Source organism: Ovis canadensis, chromosome 7 (genome assembly GCF_042477335.2).
Source record: "Ovis canadensis isolate MfBH-ARS-UI-01 breed Bighorn chromosome 7, ARS-UI_OviCan_v2, whole genome shotgun sequence".
Taxonomy (NCBI): domain Eukaryota; kingdom Metazoa; phylum Chordata; class Mammalia; order Artiodactyla; family Bovidae; genus Ovis; species Ovis canadensis.
In genome coordinates, this window is record NC_091251.1 from 61,375,700 (window position 1) to 61,397,276 (window position 21,577).

Here is a 21,577-nt window from a genome sequence, read left to right on the forward strand (position 1 = left end):
TGAAAACATCAGCTGCTCTAATTTATTTCAGGATTCTGCTTTTCCCCCCACCCCAATCGTCTCCTCACTGCCCACCCGATGCTTGATTGTAACTCAAATTGTCATCAGCAGATCTGTGCCGATTGAGATTGGGTGGGCGTCCTTCCCACGCCTCTCTCCCCTGTCCTTGGGCTTAGTGCATGTGCAATTTCTTCGCCATCAAAAACGCCCCTTCCTCTCCTCCCCCTTAAAAAGCCTTCCTTTGTTTTCCAAGGAAATTCAGGTGAAAGAAAGGGTGGGGGCAACGATATTTTTGACTTTCCTCACAATCCAGACGTTGGAAAGAAAAAGGATTTCCTTTGGGCTGCTGCCATGACTCTGATCTTTTATGCTGATAAAATATTTCCTTCTTCTTAAAAAAAAAAAAAGAAGTATGGGAAAAACATACACTTCAGCTACACTTACTCTAACTTTGGCGTTAAAAAAAAAAAGTTTTCCAGTTTACTTCTCTTTCACAGAGTGGTTTTCTTCTTACCAGTTCAGGGATTGCAAGAGGGAGCGAGCCAGGTCAGCAGCGCTTTCTGGAGGCTGGCGTGGAGGAGGACTACAGGATCCAGAGGGCTTTGGAAACTCCAACAGCTACAAGCTTGTTGGCTACTACGGTTTCCCTAAGGAGTGACGCTGTGAAAACAAACCCTGATTGGTCAGGCCAGAGCTGAATTCTCCATTTATGGACAGATTGCCCTGCCCGAGTCGAGGCTCAGCCAGAGGAGTACGGAGTAAGTGGCCGAAGAAAGAGGAGCAAGGCAGGGCAGCTCGTGGGACGCGCGGAGAGCATTGCACTCACCTAGGCGGGGCGGCTAGCGCTGGGTCTGGGTGGACCCTGGTCCTCCGCAGTATGCGCCCCGCCTGCTAAGCAGCCTCCTGCTCGCCTTCACCTACCGCCGCCGATCCCGCCTGGATGGAGTCCCCCCAGGGTTCCCATTGGTTCTTGTGAGTCCTTGGGTTGTCGAGAGCCTGTTTTTGGCGAAGGGAACCAACTTCTGAAGTTCGCCCAGGAGACTGCGTTCCAGCCCCAGCTCCCCGGCAGCCGGACACGCCAGAGGCGCGATCGCGGCGCGAGTCACCATGGTGAGTTGGCCGCGCGGCGTCCCGGGACGCCGGACCCGGGGATGGGGCGGGAAGCCCGGGCGCGGGGCACCCACCTTGGGCGCGCTGCCGAGGCCGGGAGAGGAGAAGGTGGACGCCGGAGCCGGCACGTCGCGAGTCCTGATTTCCTGCCGCTTTTCCTCCACCCGGGCTCGGGGAGAGGGAGTGGGGGGCCAAGGAAAACTTTCTTTCAAGTCGCTTTCGGCGTCGCCAAACTTTTCGAGGCCGGTTGGCTATGGCTGCCAGCTGTCGGAAGCCGGGGAGATCCAAGTTCAGGGGCACGGCTCCCCGGGAGGGGATGGGCATCGCTTTCTCCCGGCTGGGAAGGTAGGAGCGGCCGCCCGCAGCACCGGCGCCACGGACCCCGCTCCTCCCCGGCCGCCCGGCAGCGCCGCAGTTGTCCCGCTGGCATCCGCGCGCCGGCGGGGGCGACGCGGCCGCACAAAGGCAGCCGGGCGCCAGGTAGGGCGAGCACCTGGCGGTGGGCAGGCGGCTGCGGGCGAGGGTGCCCCGGGCAGCTGAGAGCCGCGCCGGCCGGGAGGGTCTTTGCACCAAAAAGGCCGAGTAAACACCACCCTCCCTTTTCTCCAAGTGCGAGGTGGCTGGCACTTTTCGGGTGTACAGCAGACGGTTCGCAGAGGAGGAAGTCGAGTTTTTTGTTCTTTTTCCTTCGGTACTTGGGAAATTGATGGAAGTGGCTGGCTCTTTTTCTGACTCGTTTCTGACTTTTCCTCTACCCCACAATGTCCCGCCTGGACTACCCCGCCCCCCATAACCTTAGCCACAGCCCTTGGGGTTTGGCGTGGTGTGTACTTTTCTTTCCAAAGCACAAAAGCAAGGGCTCTATTTTGAAGAGATTGGCAGTCCATCAGCGGAGGGGAGGGGGGAAGTTTTACCCCAAGGCTTCATAGTTTCCACACTTGCTTCTTTTCAACTAATCTGACTTAGGACTCCGCTGGTCCTCTTCTGGTTTTTTTTTTTTTTTTTTAAGTGACTGTGAAAGTGGCGCTAAGTAAAAATGATAACCCGTGCAGCACTAATTTAAAAATCTCTATCCTGCAGGAGCTGGGGGAAATTAGCAAAGGCACATAGAAACTTACAACTAAAAGGAGCACTTGATCCAGTGCTGTGTTTATTCAAAAGAATGATTAAAAACAACCACACAAAAATCTTTAAAGGGGCACCCTTGACCAAAGCTTTTTGTTTTGTTTTGTTTTCACTTAGTCCAAAGTTATGTCACCCTTGTTTCTACCTAAGAGGGTACTTAATCTGTAAATAAAATTTCCCTTTCAGTTTTAGGATTTAAGAAGTCAGCCCACTCCACATTATTTTTGGAACCTTTATAGAGAACCATTTACTTAAACTGTGTATTAGGGTGGAGATACCTAAACTGGGCCACAGCCTAATTGGCTACTTAAATTTAAGTACTTTAGAATTGCTATAATTATTTTCCATGGTTAAATATTTCCAAAAAAAGAAAAAAGAAAAATCAATGTGTTTTATGTCAAGAGCTTGAAGGATCTTACTGAATTTAAATAGTTGAGTGGTACCTTGAGAAAATTAACTTTACCTTGTTGACTCATTTTTCATGCTGTAGAGGCTAAAAAGTACTGTGTGTGTGTGTTTAGTCACTCAACCGTGTCCCACTCTGTGACCCCATGGACCGTAGCCCACTTGCCAGGCTCCTATGTCCGTGGAATTCTCCAGGCAGGAATACTGGAGTGAGCAGCCAACCATTCCCTTCTTGAGGGCATCTTCCGGACCCAGGGACCGAACCTGCATTGCAGGTGGATTCTTTACTGTCTGAGTCACCTACTGTGGGATGCCTTTTCTAGGGACCTTGGAGACTCGTCGCTCAATTCAGTCCATTGCTGTTGAAGTAGGTGGATGGTGAAGTGGATGCAGAAGAAACATGCTCTAAGGAAGAGTTGTTTCCAGAGTGTGTAGGGTGTCAGTCGAAAAGGATGGGGTCTGACTTACCTATTGATGCGTTCCCTGGCAACAGCACAGATGGCAGTACTATAGGGTGCCAGGAGACTATCAGTGCATCAGATACGGTTGCTGAGGCCACGATACCCTGACGGAAAAGTTGAAACAGCTGGCTGTCCTGAAATAGGAGCTGTGCCATCAGTCACTCCATCTACTGGATCTAGAATAATTTGGCAAAAATGAAATGAATCATTTCTTCACTGGTTTGCAAAATTAAGTCTGTGCACTAGATTTGTGAAGTTGCCTTAGAACAGAGCATAGGCAGCTTCAATAGTGAGAAACTTTAGCTATTATGTTTACTATTTATGTTAGACCCCCTTCCAGCTAAATGAGGCATTGATTTGTGTTTCACATCTGTCTGCCCAGCTGCATCCCTCAGCTGCTTAGAACAGGAAGAGAAGACATTGCCTCCAGTGGGTGTGGCTCTGTGTTAGGGAGAGTATAATTGACCAGGAGCTTGGCACCTGTACTGTGGATTTTCTCCCTCTCTCCCTCTCTCTCAGATATCTTAGGAAATCTGGTAGCACATTAGGAAGGCTCTCCACCTGTACCCAAGACTCACTCAGTTGTGATTCACAGGGAGAGTGCCATTCTCTGACTCATGAACAAAGTATACAGCTTACAGTTTACCTCATATCTTCCTCCTGGACTTTGGGACACTTTTCTCCATCTTTGGAGAACCAAGAACAGTACCAGGCAATAGCAAATTTGTTTCTTTTTTTTCTTAGGTGACTTGAATGGGGAAAAAGAAGAAAAACACCAAAAAAAAAAAATCTCTGCATGTCTCTCTAATTTTGTATACATTGGTTAAGAGGGCACAACAGTCTCCTTTGACTTTAATCAAAATACCCATCTAAGATTTCCTTTATAGAATCTGGCTTTATCATCAACCACAAAGGAAGTTCTGCTTCTGTGGCCATGACAAGTTTGGACGGTCTAATGAACTAGACCCATGTGTGTGCCTCTGCTGTGTACTTCAGAGCTAGAAGCCATGATTCATAAGGCTTTTGTGACTTAGATATACTGACATAGTTAAGTACATCTGAATTGGCCATCACCTCTGAATATGTTCAGGATACGGTCCCTTCTCTTTGCTTGCATATTACTTGTGAATAAATTGCAGACGTTATACATAAAAATACATAGAAATAGACTTATGAACCTTGAAATCTGATGAAGCTGACTACAAGTTAGGTAAGTCACTTTGAGTGAAGGCATGGCATGTTTGACATTTAGAAAGCCTGGAATCCATTCTCACCATATTTTCTGGGAAGGTAACCTACTCCATTCCCACTGATTAGTTTATCAGATTTCTTGTAGCCTCCCAGCCAAAGCAATACAACACACACACACAAAAACAAAAACAGAAAGGAATGGAATGACGCCCAGAAAAAAAAAATTTTTTTTTTTTTTGGCTGCACCATGCATCTTGCAGGATCTCAGTTCCCTGGCCAGGGATTGAACCAGCATCCCATGCAGTGGAAGTGTAGAGTCTTAACCACTGGATCACCAGGAAAGTCCCCAGAAAAGTTTTGATGGAGGCAGAGGGTTAGGGCAAGAGTGGATGCAGGACATTGTCTACAGGCTTCTGTGGGTGGGCCTGCCTAGTAGGAAATATTTGGCTGCCTAGTGGGGCCGTGGATGGAGGGGATGGAGAAGTGGAGGAAGAAGGCTGTTGCAGAAGCTGAAAGACACTTCCTCCTCGGTTTTGCTGGGGATTTCAGCTTTGTCAGTGGACGCAAACTCAGATGTCTGCAGGGGCCAGGATACGGTTTTTGATGGGGTGAGACTGGCCTCTGGAGAGTAAATATAGGACGTATGCCCATTGGAAGAGGTATCATTGCTTGATCCTAGGCTATGGTTACATTGACCACATCACCAAATTGTCTGCTTTTTCAAGAGAAGCTGAACATCCAGATTTTTATGCCAGATCTGCCACTTTTTAAAAGTGTGCTGATGGTTGCTGAGAGGCCAAACAGGTCAGCTGTTTGTAGCCACTCTGTTGTAAATCTCAAAGCGGTGTTCTTACAAACCGCCATGCTTCCTTTCATTCACTTACCAGTGGGAATGTCTAAACTTTAGCCACATTCCCAATAAAGGCATTAGATTTTTACTGACACATCCGCACCTTCCCACGCCATTTCCCTTAAGAGAAGGAGTTTCCTGATATTTTCAGCCTGTGGACTTTCTAAGCCATCAGGCAGGGGCAGTCTGCATTCAGCTGCTACCATTTGGAGCTAGCTAAAAACACCTGTGTAGAGCTACGAGTGGTGAGGCTGTAAGTTGTCTTAACACTTCAAATCCCTTCTCTGATGGAAAGGCACTACCTTCTCCATACTGTGTGATGGACCTCTTTCATCACTTCTTTCCCTGTTGTATCTCATGAATTCAAGGTCTGTTTCAGGGATTCTCCTTGAGTGTGTGTGTGCATGCTCAGTCCTGTTTGACTCTGCGACCTTATGAACTGTAGCCTGCCAGGCTCCTCTATCCATGGGATTCTCCAGGCAAGAATACTGGAGTGGGTTACCACTTCCTCCTTCAGGGAATCTTCCTGAGCCAGGGATGGAACCTGCATCTCCTGCTTTAGCAGGTGGACTGTTTACCACTGAGCCACCTGGGAAGCCCGGGTTTCTCCTTGAGGCTAGATAATGAGCATTTTCGTAAATATAACTTGGAATACAACCTTTTGCCCTTGACTTAATTTCACAAGCTCATGTGAAATGAAATTAAAGAGTACCTTGAATTTCCTGATGAGAAGAGGACCGATTCTCATTACTTGGTAAGAACTTAAGAAAGCTCTTTTCATCAGCTTCAAAAAGCAGAAATATTTTGAAACCTCTATACAAATGCAGAGCTTCATTGTGAGCTTCATTAGGGGTCATATAGAAATTATGTACAGTTGTAATTTTCCAAGTTCAACTCATCTACTATTTTTTTTAACAAAGATGCCGCAACTTGTGTTTTCATCAGTATGTAATTAAAATGAGTTTCTCCATGGTCAGGTTTTAATATTTTACTTTTTTTTAACATGCTGGGACTTAATATTTACAGAACAAATAGAGGGTTAAAGGTTAAATGCCAAAGGTATTAAAAATAAACAGCTTGGCCTTGTAAGCACATTCTGTAATAATGGTAAGCAAATTTTGTGTTTTTAATTTCAAGTTTAGAATTTGTTTTGGCAGAGATGAAAGATTTGGGGGCATCTTAGTGAAGTATTTTTGTACATATCTTTATGACAACCTTACTTCAGAGAAGTGGAACTATGAGCGGGTTCTACTTATACAGATTGTCCCTAAAAATAGGGACATGGGCTTAGACACTATGCATCTGGGTAAAGTCAGTCTTCCTTTCTGAGTTGCCACCGTGGGAACATTGTTTAAGGCATTTCCAAATGGTCATTTAAGAAAAATTTTTTACTTTCTTTAAGACCTAAACTGTAGTGTCCAACCTGATCACCTACCTTGGTCCCTCTTAGCTGTTGCCAGAAATTACATTCTGCCTCAAAGGGTGAATAAACTGATCCTGGAGATATGAAGTATTAGGTAACGTAGGCTCTGCGGCCCTGAAAGGAGGTGGTTCTTCCCCCTCAGTACTGTAAGAACTGTTCCAAAGGAGGCCACACTGTCTTGGGTGTTTGAGTTCTGACGTTAAAAATTCATCCATTGTAGAAAGGAAAACACATTTTACATTGTAGAAAGCCCAGAAGAGAGTTGGAAGAGTCTATCCTAAACCCTTTTGCTTGGCTTCACAGAAAGATCTAGAGGGGTTAAACAGCTTCAAAAATCTCAGAGGTTTTGGCTGATCTGGTGCCAGAATCCAGGTTTTCAGATCCCAGCCTAATAAGACTTTCTCCACCAAACCACTGTGGTGGGTTAGAGTCTAGGCATGACTAGGTAATTTTCTTTCTGGGACTCTTCAAAAAAGCCGGCGTGGAGATGGAAGATTGCTCTTTATTTTTGATTTATTACTATATCAACTTTAAGAGATTATTAAAAAATTAATTTAGAGTAATTCTCCATCATGTCAGTACCCCAAAGGTAATGATTTTCATGTCTTTGGGTTTCTTTCCAAACTATCCAAAGGCGCATCATTTTTATGTCATTGTAATTGTGGGGCAAATATACAATTTGTGTTCTGTATTTTCCCATTTGTTTTATACTATAAATTCTTTTCCTTGGTAAGCATCTTGGTCGTTTTTGGTGGTGGCTTGAGAATCCCACATAGCCTGATTGCCCAACTTGAGTCCTGACTCCAGAGACCAGCCTTCCAGATGCCCTGCTGACTGTTCCTCCCTGCCCTCATTAGAACTGCGCTGGTCAGTGCTGGGTGGCTCAGCCTCCCCACCTGCTTTAAACCTAACCTGCTTTATAGTTCTCTTTGGTTTTAAAGTCTGAAGCCAGGATGGGCTGGCTTGGTGTACACTCCATACTTAGTGCTCTTGACCTGAGGTGGGTACCATTTATGTTCCCCTGAGATTGTGATGCTGGCACTTACATGTGCGACAGCAGTGGGTGCTCAGGCCTGTGACTCCTGCTTGGCAGCTATGAGTTCCTCTTCAGAGAACCCAAGTGGTTGGAGACAAGGAGCTCTGAAACCCAAAGTAGAGAAGACCAGTATTTGCATACATGCTTGATAGGTAGGAATCCTTATCAAATAGATTGGTAACCCTAGGAAATCAAAGATGAGTTAAGCTTGGCCTCTGCTTCTGAGATACTCATAGACCAGTGTATAACAAAGGGTGCTCTTTTTATTTTCTTTTTTAAAAATATTATTTATTTTGCTGTGCTGGGTCTTATCTGGGGCATGCGGGATCTAGTTCCCTGAGCAAGGATTGAACCCTGGCATTGGGACCTCGGGGTCTTCGCCACTGGACCACCAGAGAAGTCACACAAAAGACTTTCCTATAGGTGATTTCATCTCATTCTTACACCAGTGATGGTTTTTATTGCCATTTGACAGTAAGAAAACCAAACTGTGGTGAGGGAAACGGAATTGTTTAGGACCATTCTATTTACATGTAATGAGCCAGATCTGCTAACTTTATGTTCTTTCAAAAGCACTTGAATATATTGTCTCTGAATTTGAAATTTCTGGGTCCAGATATCTGTATAACACTTCATTATTTTACATACTCCCGAGGAAAATCAAGGTTGATTTAAAATCGATTTTTAAGTCTGAGCTGCTTAATGTCCTTTTTTGTGGATGTTTGCATGTCACCGTGTTTGAGGACTAGATGATACCACACTGGGATCAAGCATAACAGTAAAAGAAAGTCATACTGGGAAGCTGTCTGATCTCAATTAAAAAGTAGAAAATAAGGGAAATAAGCAACTATATTCCTAACTGAAAAAAAAATTTTTTTTTTAAAGAAAAGAATGGAAACAAGATAACTGCAAGAAATTTAGCCCTGGAATCCTTACGTACATGACAAACAAAAAAACAGAATAGCATATTATTAGTTTTAGTAATTTAATTGGTGTGACCAATATTTGATGTTGACGGTTATTTAGCACAATATTACTTGGTAATAGAATGATTTGGACAGTATTGTCTGAATGTAAAATTTTCAACAACAGAAAAATTAGGATTATTTTTAGTGTCTCAATTAGATATGGACCTTTGCTACACGAAATTTTAGATTTGAATGAAGAAGTATCTATTAAGCTGCTTTGAGTATGATAAAGATAGCACCTCCAAGACTTGGGAGTGCTCTGATGCAGAAATATGTCTGCCAAATTATGGCAGTTCTCCTTTCTCCCATCAGATTGTCAGAGATTCTTAACATTTGGGGTGTCCTGAGGCCCTCTGAAACTATGTTGGAAACTACTGACATGTTTCCTGACAGTGTTTATACTAACAAGAGCAGTAACAACAAAAACCCAACCAAACAAAAAGACAGGAGCAATCTAAATGTCCATTAGTAGAGAAATGCACGCATGCTGTGACTTATTTATAATAAGGAATCAATATGGATAGATATCACAAGGTAGTAAGTAGTGAAGAAGCAAATTGTAGAAAGATATGTGTAAAGTCATTTAAGAAAAATTTCAGAACACAAAACAAGGCTATCTATATTTGAGGATATATATTCATATATGTGTATATATTTATGTGTATATTCTTTTAAAAATATAAATTGGACTAGAAAGATATCAAATTCAAGCTGCTGAAGAGGGGAAGGAGGAAGGAAGTGGAGGAAGGAAGAGAACTGAGGTGAGCAGACTAACATTATTAGAAATGTTTTATTTGCTTTATTAAAATATAGAGCAAATGTAGAAAATAGTATTAATTCTGGACTGTATGTGCATAAATACTTTTTTTATTCCTCATAGTGTTAAACATCTTTTTACAATTAAGAAGAAGAAAACCTACATAAACAGAATTCTTCATTTAATTTTAGGAGGTTCATACACCTCCAAAGCCCATACAGTATCATTCCTAGAGTCTTAGCAAACTTTGTCTTGAGGTAAGTATTAGGGAGTAGGCAATTTGGGGTCTATGTCAGATTGTTTTAATGACAGCTGACATACAGTCAAATCAATAGTAAGTCCCACTGAGTTATGTAAAATTCACTAGGAATTTTGTCCCAGGATGTTCAGCTTTTCTTGAAGTGAAGTTGCTCAGTCGTGTCCAACTCTGTGACCCCATGGACTGTAGCCTACCAGGCTCCTCTGTCCATGGGATTTTCCAGGCAATAGTACTGGAGTGGATTGCCATTTCCTTCTCCAGGGGATCTTCCTGACCCAGGGATCGAACCCTGGTCTTCCGCATTGTTGACAGACGCTTTACCGTTTGAGCCACCAGGGAAGACTTTTTTTAAGCATCTCTTTTTCACCTTTTCAACTTACTGTGTCTGCTAAGTTTTAATATAATTAACCACCCCAAACTTCATGGTTGAAGTAGTAAAGGTTTATTATTTTTCATGATTTTGTGCATCAACTGGGGAGTTCTGGGCTAGATCGGCTCATCATCTCCCTGTGGTCAGTTGGTGGCTTGACGGGGGATGGAGCAGCTGGGAGGGCCTCACTCAAATGTCAGGTAATTGGCCCGGATTCGGCTGGGGCAGTAGAGATGTCTTGGCCACCTGTCTCTTTCACAATGGGCTAGTCCAGGCTTGTTGACATAGCAGTGGTCATAAGGTTTCCAAGAGCAGCAAGAAAGAGAGTGAGTCACAGGGCACAGGCATTTTTTAACCCCGGCCTGCATCATGGTTGACACTGTCTCACTGGCCAAAGCAAGTCACATGGCTGCCCTCAGGGTTAGTGTGGCTGAGCACTGCCCCGGGGCTCAGATACTGTTCCCACCTTGCACTTTTTCTTTTAACTCGTCTCAGGTGAATACATTGAGGCAGGAATAGATTCAGTGCAAATCCAGTTTTCCCTGCTGATCTGCTGAACTCTTGTGTATGACAGAAGCCCCCATTGCTCCTGATACATCCACTGCTATTTTCCCAGAGCTGTGGTTGTTGTTTAGTCATTAAGTTGTGTCTGACTCTTTGCGACCCTGTGGGCTGTAGCCCACCAGGCTCCTCTGGCCATGGGATTTCCGAGGTAGGAATACTGGAGTGGGTTGCCATTTCCTTCTCCAGGGAATCTTCCTGACCCAGGGATCAAACCCTCATCTCCTGCATTGGCAGGCAGTCTTTACTGCTGAGCCACCGGGGAAGCCCTGTTCTCCCCAAGTACAAGGAATCCGAACTTGTATTATGGAGCCTCAGTATGATTCTTTTAAAGTTTATTTTTGGCAGTGCTGAGTCTTCGTTGCTGCGTGGGCTTTCTCTAGTTGTGGCGAGCAGGGGCCACTCTAGTTTTGGTGCATGGGTTTCTCTTTGGGGTGGCTTCTCTTATATTGTGGAACACAGGCTATACTAGGCATGTGGGCTTCAGTAACTGCAGCACCTGGGCTCAGTAGTTGCAGCACCCAGGCTGTAGAGTGTGAGCTCAGTAGTTGTGTCTTACAGGCTTTAATTGCCCACGAGGCATGTGGGATCTTCCCAGACCAGGAATAGAACCTGTGTCCCCTGCCTTGGCAGGTGGATTCTTAGCCACTGTACCTCTGCGGAAGTCCCTCAATATGATTTTTAAATTGATTTCTTTTTTGAAAAAAACCAAAAGCAGAAACTAACAACAAGAAGAAAAATAAAAAATAATTTTTTTCTGTTAAAGGGAGCTTTGTGAAAAATAAACACTTAATGATTAAGGCCAAACTTGGAGAGCAATGCATCATACCAAACCAGACTGGACTGGATAGGAAATAATAGTGGACCGATACTGTTTGGAACAGGTGGGGACAATGCTGTTCACTGCCTAATTCTGCCTTTTTGGCCAGCCCTTCGTTGTCCCTGTGGAGAAAGACATTCTTCACACACAAAAGTACTTTTTTGTCTTGGATGAAAGTCATGTCTTCTGGATTATATGATGGTTCCCAGAATAACCCATATTGGTGTCGCTTCCTTATTCTGTGTGCCACAGACTGTGCTATCTGAATGCCTCAACAACCTGTGAATTGAGTAGGATTAACTTAACTTTGTGCACAGATTTCAATGACAAAAAAATCCTTTAACCTGTGACACTTTCACTTTGATTTTTCTCTTCTCGTTTTAAATGGAAAAATTTTAACTACACAAATGGGGAGAAAATTCATTGCCTAACTTGCTTTCTCTACTTTGTTAATGTGATGTATCGCATTGATTGCTCCGCAGATGTCGAACCATCTTTGCATCCCTAGAATAACTCCCACTTGATCATGGTGTTTGAACTTTTCATGTATTATTATTATTTCTTTTTTTTCTTCTTCATTTTTTTTTTTTTTTCTCTCACAGCTTGCAGGATTTTAGTTTCCCAGGGGTTGAACCCAGGTCCTGACAGTGAAAGCGCCAAGTCCTAACCACTGGACTGCCAGGGAATTCTCTTTTCCTATATTACTGAATTCAGTTTTTTAGTATTTTGTTGAGGATTTATTAGCATAATGCTGGTCTTATCAAATGAGTTTGGAAGTGTTCCTTCCTCTTCTATTTTTGAGAAGAATTGAGAAGGATTGGTATTCATTCTTCCTTAAATATTTGGTAAAATTCACCAGTAAAGCCATCTGGTTTTGGAAATTCTTTTGTTAGGTTTGGGATTACTGATTTAATCTCATTAGTAATTGATCTGTTCAGATTTTCTATTTCTTCATGATCCAATCTTGGTAGGTTGTATGTTTATAGGTTTCTTCTAGGTGTCTTGATTTTTTGGACATAATTATTCCAATCTTCTTAACTATCTCTATCACTGCTAAGTCACTTCAGTCGTGTCCAACTCTGTGCGACCCCATAGACGGCAGCCCACCAGGCTCCCCCGTCCCTGGGATTCTCCAGGCAAGAACACTGGAGTGGGTTGCCATTTCCTTCTCCAGTGCATGAAAGTGAAAAGTGAAAGTGAAGTTGCTTAGTCATGTCCGACTCTTAGCGACCCCATGGACTGCAGCCCACTAGGCTCCTCCGTCCATGGGATTTTCCAGGCAAGAGTACTGGAGTGGGGTGTCATTGCCTTCTCCAATCTCTATCACACTGGCATTTAAATAAAGGAAAACTCAGCTCTCAGCTCTCGGTACTATCTTCTCTTTGGGTTGGAAGAAGGGGTGTATTTCGTAACCAAAGTAAGTAGCTTTCTTTTCACTCTTTTGGGCTTTGTTTTACAGAATAATGTAGACATCTCCAGTCACTGGGTGGACTCCTTAAAACTTGGCCTCATTGTGTCCGCAAGAATACCTGGCGCTGATATCTCAGCATTCATAGTGTTGGTGTGCAGGGCATGGGTGGCCTCCCACTCTACAATCCCAGCTCTACTCAGGCACTACCTAAATTTAGATAGGATTTGCAGGGTCAATTCATGCTTATTTGTCTCTTCATTTCTTCTGATCTGTACCTGTATCATGGTGCTGGCTATGCAAATAATAATTGTTTCTTTCCATAATTAGATACCTTTTAACATAGAATATCAAGATGAGAGTTGTCTCAGAAGGAGTTGAAGGAGAAGGGAGGAGGGGGTCTAGGAAATTGTACACTGAAGTTTGTGTCTATATTGATGTCTGCATTTCTTTTCCTGGGAAGAAGAATTCTTAAGTCCCTAAAGTGGTCCATGGCCCACCCAAATGACTCTCTAAGGTCCGGAGAATTTAAGTAGCCTGACCAAATTCACCTGGCAAGTTAATAGAAGAGGTGGCCTTAGAGTCCAAAGTCTCTTGTCTAGGATCTTGCTCCTAAATCTGCTTTTACTGGAAATGTTTGAAAAGCTAATGTAATAATGCTTTACAGAGAAAGAAAGTTGAAAGTACTGAGTTAAATAACTTTGTAAGATTCCCAGAGATACTTTCCCAATTTACTGAGATTAAACCAACATAAGTTACCATGAAACAATGGTCAGTATTATTTGTTGGCAACTAATTTGATTTTTCAGAATAGTTGTAAAGCATAAAAATAGTTACAGCGTTAGTCTTTTATTAGATTTTTTATATTCTCTTGTGATCACGAAGAGAAATATGTCCAGTACAGATCTCAAATATAAATCAAGGGCATAATGGTTTGACATTTATGTAAACACTCAAATGCTTATTGTTTCCCTGATAAGGATCCATTATTATTATAAAATTAATATTAACTAATTGAGGACACATAAGAAGGAAATTGCTGGACTCTAATAACTGGACTCTGGAGCAGAGTTCTGTGCTCTGTTTCTGTTCTGTAGGACTAGCACTTGGGGTGTAAGAAAAAAATTGGAGTTGGAGTAGCTTCTTCCTTCTAGCTTTCTCTTCTCTGCCCCCAAGGCCTAACCACATTCTCCATCTATCTTGCATCCTGAGAGGAGGAGGGTTGCAAAGAGCAGAAAATGTAAGCAAGTGAAAACTGTATAAATGAGCACACATTATTGAGGCTGCCAAAAGAAGGGGAGCACCCTCCTCGCATCTTGGAACCCTCTTTCTCCTCCTCCTCCAAGAAGAAAGAGGGTCTAGCACTCAGCAGCCAGTGGGAAATGAGCATCATCTGCCCTAGAGATAAGGCACTGTCCTCTTGGGGCTATGACTGTGAGTCTTCAGTTTTTGCAGTGGTTCTATTTATGACCATTGGCAAAGGTGTGTTTTATATAGGCTGAGATACCCCGTGTCCAAGGTAAGAAAAACCCAAGTAAGACGGTAGGTGTTGTGAGAGGGCATCAGAGGGCAGACACACTGAAACCATAATCACAGAAAACTATAGTCAATCTAATCACACTAGGACCACAACCTTGTCTAACTCAATGAAACTAAGCCATGCCCTGTGGGGCCACCCAAGATGGGCGGGTCATGGTAGAGAGGTCTGACAGAATGTGGTCCCCTGGAGAAGGGAATGGCAAACCACTTCAGTATTCTTGCCTTGAGAACCCCATGAACAGTATGAAAAGGCAAAATGATAGGATACTGAAAGAGGAACTCCCCAGGTCGCTAGGTGCCCAATGTGCTACTGGAGATCAGTGGAGAAGTAACTCCAGAAAGAATGAAGGCATGGAACCAAAGCGAAAACAATACCCAGTTGTGGAAAGCTGCAACTCCAGTACTTTGGCCACCTCATGCGAAGAGTTGACTCATTGGAAAAGACTCGGATGCTGGGAGGGATTGGGGGCAGGAGGAGAAGGGGGACAACAGAGGATGAGATGGCTGGATGGCATCACCAACTCGATGGACATGAGTTTGTGTGAACTCCGGGAGTTGGTGATGGACAGAGAGGCCTGGCGTGCTGCGATTCATGGGGTTGCAAAGAGTCGTGAGCGAGTGAACTGAACTGAACTGAAGATGTAATGAATTGCAAAATTCTACCACCTGCCGAGTCCTGTGCATTCCACCTGTGCAATGTGGCTCTAACCTGCCCCTTTTGCCATGTCTCTCACTGAGGTCTCCTGGCCAGATTCTACTACTTGCTGTGCCCCTTGCAGGCTTGGATAATCTCACCTTTCTCCAGCTAATGTCTAGCAGCCATCAGTTCCTTCCCCTTCCCCAACCGGATGGTTTAAATCTCCTTGGAAGTCAGCTCCACTTCCACCTTCTTGAGTCTCCTAGTTGGAAGATATCTTCAAAACCCCAGAACTGTTGATCTGCAAAGATCTCCTGACTGTTTATGGACATTTAATCTTCCCTTCTGAACAGCCACTTGTCTGGTAGAGTTGTTTCTTCTTCATCTTTGTGTTCCACCTCCACTTTGGGACTTGTGATACTCAGTGCTTCCCTCGTAACTCAGTCAGTAAAGAATCTGCCTGCAGTGCAGGAGACCCAGGTTTGATTCCTGGGTTGGGAAGATCCCTGGCGAAGGAATGGCAGCTCACTCCAGTATTCTTGCCTGGAGAATCCCATGGACAGAGGAGCCTGGCGGGCTACTGTCTATGGGGTCGCAAGAATCGGACACAACTGAGCAAGTAAGCACACACGCACACATACTTGGTGTATACAGTACTATTTTAAAATGTAGTATTGGAGGAGAAGTGCTTGCATTTCCTTCTGCTGTGAGTTATACATTTGTTCAAACTGCTCCCTCGGCTTTTATGTTGAGGGACAAAAGTAGAGTGCAGAACTGCCAACACAGTGAAGCACTCTTAAAATGCACACCAGTGAACTGTAGCTCTTAGCCATTCACCTAATGGAATGAAACAGGGGAGGAAGGGATCCATGAAAGAGCCGTGCAATTCAAATGTCACTGGAGCTTTGATTTTAGTGTGAATGCTGAAGTTGTCTGATGTAGGTGTCATTCCTCACTTCATTCAGCATGTCCTTTGGAAGATGGGATAGTGAGGACAGAAAGGGGAAGAAGCAGAGAGATGCTTCAAAGGGCACCTGAAAGGAGAGCCACTCATTCACCAAAAGCTGGGGAGTCATTCTGCTCATCATCATGGCTTTCTTCACTCGCCAGCCAGCTATAATGTTGAAACCAGGGCAGACAGCCTTCCCCCTGCAGCTCTTTCAGTCTGTGAAAATAGTTCTCCCAGAAAGCTACATCTATTGTGTAGGTTACCAGTGATTTTCCTAAGTGTAGATGTTTGAGAAATAGGCAGAGATAGTAGATGGGAGAAGGAATTGAAGGAGTTGAAACGGGATTTTGAAGCAGACAATAGGCTGTTTTTTTCTTCTTTAAATTGCAGGTGGTTTTGGAGGACGGGGTGAATGAAGATATTTGAAATTCATAGGGCCTCCAAATTCAGACTGTAAATTCAGACTGTCCTCATGAAATCTTTGTACTGGAACTCATCAACCAACAAAATGGACAGATAGGCACCTTTTGAACTTTGTGGAGTATAAGTTTCCCATGTTCAATCAGCTCCAGGTGGATGGGTGAGGTATTCTAAGCCTTCCAGAGTATAGAAGGGACCTCCAAGATGAGGCAGGAGAGAAGGGGAGAAGTCTGGTAACTTACAGAGCCTGGAAACATATGTATTGTGATCACCAGTTAGAACACTTGGAGTGAGGAGATCTGGGTGGCTTGCAGACCAGGAACTCCATGGATGAGACAGGCAAGATAAGTTGGGGCCCTTCTACCAATGGGAGATTTTTGAGTGATATTATTTCAGTAAATACACTTATACACTTATTGTTCTGTCTCATTGGCCTGTAAACTCCCTGAGGGGCCACCGTGTCACGCTTATTTTTTATATTTTCACTACCACTCGACATCTGGCACGTAGTAGCATCGGATAATTTGTTGCATAGAACCAAACTTCCCACTAGGCCAAAATGGTACAGAGGTTGAATGGTTGTAGGGATGCAGGCGCCATTGAATTGATGAGTGATTTAAAGTAGGTGATTAACTCATTGCAAACTGGAAATGTTTCCAAGGTAAAAATAGCCAGCCCCCTCACATAAAACCAGTAGGGCTTCCTTTTGTGTTTTCTTTTTCTAGAACAGGATATTAACAATATTGAGCTTGGTTTCTGTAGAAACCAGAGACTGGGAGCTGGGTGGGCTTCTACACCTGACCCTCACTCCTTTTATTCCAACCTTCCTTCAGCTGGGATCAGAAGAGGCGGGGTGATTGCCTAAGGCCGCACAGCCAGTCCCAACTTTTCCCCTTAAGGGCTGGTGCAACTCTGCAGCCACAAATGGGGACAAAATTCACCAGTCCCCTTTCTAAGGAAAAGTTCCCATCTCCAAACAGAAACTTATAATATCAGGTGTGACTGGTGACCTCTGCTTAGGGCTTTTCTTCACTGTTGCAGGAGAGTGGTTAGGCAGGTTTTGGTGATATAAAGGATCACTGCCAGATTAACATACGGTAAGAAGGCTTTTCTTGTTCAGCTATGTAAAATTTCTTGAGGAAGTTTTTATCTATCCTGGTTGAAAGAGGAGTATTTAATGCCTTTGTTTATTGGTAGTCAAACTAACCACCACTCATCTTGCCTAAGTGGGATCAGGCTTTGCTCTTCTCCAAAGGCCAGATTGTCTCCTACGAGACATGCTAATAGCTTAATTGTTTTGTTTATTTTGCTCCTTACAAATTCCAGTAGCTTCATTTGCATTGAGAGTTAGAACTTTCCAGTGCCCTGGCATTTCCTTGGGGTTTAAATGGCTCTAAATGTTTGCTCTTAACGTTTTTTTGAAAGGTTGGTCACCCTAAGTGATAGGTGTGGCTTTCTCTAAATATGAGTTTTTCTGGGTATAGGGTGGGGAAAATGAGAAAAGGGGAGAGAATTAAAAAAAAAGTTATACACTATATGTGTACAACAAACTGTAGATTATTTTGGAGCCAGATATTTATGTAATTATGTTCACTTGGCTCACGTACTTTGGTTTTTGGGGTTAAACGATGAATGCATGCCAGGGAATGTTGATATTTATCCTGGCAAAACTAAGCATTTATAGAGCTGTGGTTTGCTTTTCAAAATGTAGAAATGTAGAGAAGCTTTGCTTCTTCACCTGAGACAAAGAATTCCAAGTGTGAAACTGTTCTGGCTCATGTAGTAAATACAGTTTTCTAAGTTTGTCACACAGCTGTATAATGTATTTCAGGAGTCATTGTCAATGCAGGGTGGAATCTGACTTTTGGGAGAAGGAAATTTGAATGTTGAAGAAGCTTAAATACACTAGTGTTGGTTAAATCTAGGTATACTGATCTCTTTAGAAAAAAAATGGTTTCTTTCCCTGCAAACTGAAGTTTGGGAATTTCATAGCTGGGAAGTTGTGTAGTAGATCTTGATGTTATAAATCACATGGGAAAATAAAGGATAATGCTATTTTGGGATGCGTGTGTAGTTATGCAAGATTGTCATTGTTATTTAGTCTCTTAAGTTGTGTCTGACTCTTTGCGACCCTATGATCTGCAGTGCACCAGGCTTCTCTGTTCTTAACTGTCTCTCTGAGTTATCTCAAACTCATGGCCATTGAGTCAGGGATGCCATCCAACCATCTCAACCTCTGTCACCCCCTTCTCTTGCTGTCACTCTTTCCCAGCATCAGGGTCTTTTCCAACAAGTCAGCTCTTTGCATCAGGTGGCCAAAGTATTGGAGCTTCAACATTAATCTTTCCAGTGAATACTTGGGGTTGATTTCCTTTAGCATTGACTGGTTTGATGATCTTCTTGCTGTCCAAGGGACTCTCAAGAGCCTTCTCCAGCACCACAGTTCAAAAACGTCAGTTCTTCGGTATTCAGCCTTCTTTATGGTCCAATTCTTACATCCATACATGACTACTGGAAAAACCATAGCTTTGATTATACGGACCTTTGTTGGCAAAGTTGATGTCTCTACTGTTTAATACGCTGTCTAAGTTTGTCATAGCTATTTTTCCAAGGAGCAAGCATCTTTTAATATCATGGCTGCAGTCACTGTCCGCATTGATTTTGGAGCCCAAGAAAATGCAATCTGACACTGTTTCCACATTTCTCCCATCTATTTGCCTTGAAGTGATAGGACCAGGTGCCATGATCTTTGTTTTTTGAATGTTGAGTTTTAATCCAGCTTCTTCACTCTCCTTTTTCACCTTTCAGAGGCTCTTTACTTTCTCTTTACTTTCTGCCCTTAGAGTGGTATCATCTGCATATCTGAGGTCATTGATATTTCTCCTGGCAATCTTGATTCCAGCTTGTGATTCATCCAGCCTGGCATTTCTCATGATGTACTCTGCATAGAAGTTAAATAAGCAGGGTGACAATATACAGCCTTGATGTACTCCTTTTCCTATTTGGAACCTGTCCGTTGTTCCATGTCCAGTTCTAACTGTTGCTGCTTGTCCTGTATACGGGTTTCTCAGGAGACAGGTAAGGTGGTCTGGTATTCCCATCTCATTGAGAATTTTCCACAGTTTGTTGTGATCCACACAATCAAATGCATTGGCGTAGTCAGTAAAGCAGAAATAGATTCTTTCTGGAACTCTTGCTTTTTCGATGATTCAGCGGATGTTGGCAATTTGATCTCTGGTTCCTCTGCCTTTTCTAAATCCAGCTTGTACATCTGGAATGTCTCAGATCATGTAGTGCTGAAGCCTGGCTTGAAGGGTTTTGAACATAATCTTGCTGGCATGTGAAATGAGTGCAATTGTATGGTAATGTGAGCATTCTTTGACATTGCCTTTCTTTGGAATTGAAATGAAAATTTACCTTTTCCAGTCCTGTGGCATCTGCTAAATTTTCCAAATTTGCTGGCATATTGAGTGCAGCACTTTCACAGCATCATCTTTTAGAATTTGAAATAGCTCAGCTTCAATTCTATCACCTCCATTAGCTTTGTTTGTAGTAATGCTTCCTAAGGCCCACTTGACTTCACACTCCAGAATGAAGATTATGCAAGATTACATGATGATAAAGACTTTTCTATGGCTTTTCTAGTTTCTGAGGGTTTTCTGACTTTTGCATTCTTAGTAATTTCTTCTAGAGACATTAGCATTGGGGGGATGGGGCAGGAGGTTAGGCTGTGAATTTATCAGTTATCTACACCGCTGAAGAGTAGGGAATCTGCTATTGAAATTAACAGTTATTGTGGAGCCCCTCTGGATCATCCAGCATTTGTACCTCTTTTGAGATAAGTATTATTTCCCTTGGGCTTCCCAGGTGGCTGCAGTTAAGAATCCTTTTGCCAATGCAGGGAGTACGAGAGATGTGGGTTTGATCCCTCGGTCGGGAAGATCCCCTGGAGAAGGAAATGGCAACCCACTCCAGTATTCTTGCCTGGAAAATCTTTTGGCCAGAGGAGCCTAGCAGGCTATAGTCCACAGGGTTGCAAAAGAGTCAGAGACAAGTGAGCACACACATACACACAGATTATTTTTCTTGGTTTACAGAAGAGGAAACAATGTATGAGTGAAGTAACCTACTCAAAGTCATCCATCTGAAAAGTATCAGAGGAGGGATTTAAATTCGGGGTCACCGGAATCTAAGATCTGCTTTGGAGAGGAGCTGTCTATCCTAGACAGGTACTCAAGTATATCAAGGCAGCATGGGCATCACTTGGGATGTTAGGACTGCAGAACTTCAGCCCACCCTGTCCTCCCACCCCCCAGACCTACTGATTCTGTATTTTAGTAAGATTTCTAGGTGATTGCAAAGCACTGCTTTGGAGCATTGCAACCCAAGCAAGGTAACATGATTGTAAACACACGCCGCCCCCTGGGAAATTCTGATGGTTGTCCTCCAGGAGATCACCTTCCAAGCTTAAGGATGCAGTTGGACACCTTGAACTTTCAGGAATGCAATCAATAGTCTCTAATTATCCTGCTGAAGCAAAAATGTCAGGGTTATGCTCAGGGGTGGGACTGAGGGAAAAGGTTTTCTCAGGTAGTTCCAGAGATGGCTGTCCTGAATAGACACATGGGAATGGTGGTTCTCTGCAGAATGCCTGGAAAACTTTCCACTCGGGATGTCTCCTCTAGGGCTGCTGTTGATGTTGAGCTTTCTGCTCTTACTGGTTCCTTTGAGGACTACTGCATTTGCCAGTTAATGACATGTCACTGTGAACTAGTCTGTCTAATCTTCTAAAGCTGCCTGAGAGCAGATTTTATCAGGCTGGGGAAGGAAGAAAGAGATCCAGACTTCAGTTCTGTTCAGTTGCTCAGTCGTGTCCGACTCTTTGGGACCCCATGCATCGTAGCATGCCAGGCCTCCCTGTCCATCACCAACTCCTGGAATTTACTCAAACTCATGTCCATCGAGTCAGTGATGCCATCCAGCCATCTCATCCTCCGTTGTCCCCTTCTCCTCCTGCCCTCAATCCCTCCCAGCATCAGAGTCGTTTCCAATGAGTCAACTCTTCACATGATGTGGCCAAAGTATTGGAGTTTCACCTTTAGCATCAGTCCTTCCAGTGAACACCCAGGGCTGATCTCCTTTAGAATGGGCTGGTTGGATCTCCTTGCAGTCCAAGGGACTCTCAAGAGTCTTCTCCAACACCACAGTTCAAAAGCATCAATTCTTTGGCGCTCAGCTTTCTTCACAGTCCAACTCTCACATCCATACATGACTACTGGAAAAACCAT

At 43.6% G+C, this 21,577-nt stretch overlaps 1 protein-coding gene across 1 annotated transcript in view; it reads left to right on the top strand.

Annotated features, from left to right (window-relative positions):
- The first annotated feature begins 662 nt into the window (after positions 1-662).
- The window catches only part of MYO1E (myosin IE), a 214,948-nt gene continuing 194,033 nt past the window's right edge, over positions 663-21,577 (top strand). The window contains exon 1 of the mRNA XM_069596358.1: positions 663-1,110. Coding sequence (XP_069452459.1) covers positions 1,108-1,110 — 3 coding nt within the window. The 5' untranslated portion in view covers positions 663-1,107. The remainder of the gene's footprint in view (positions 1,111-21,577) is intronic.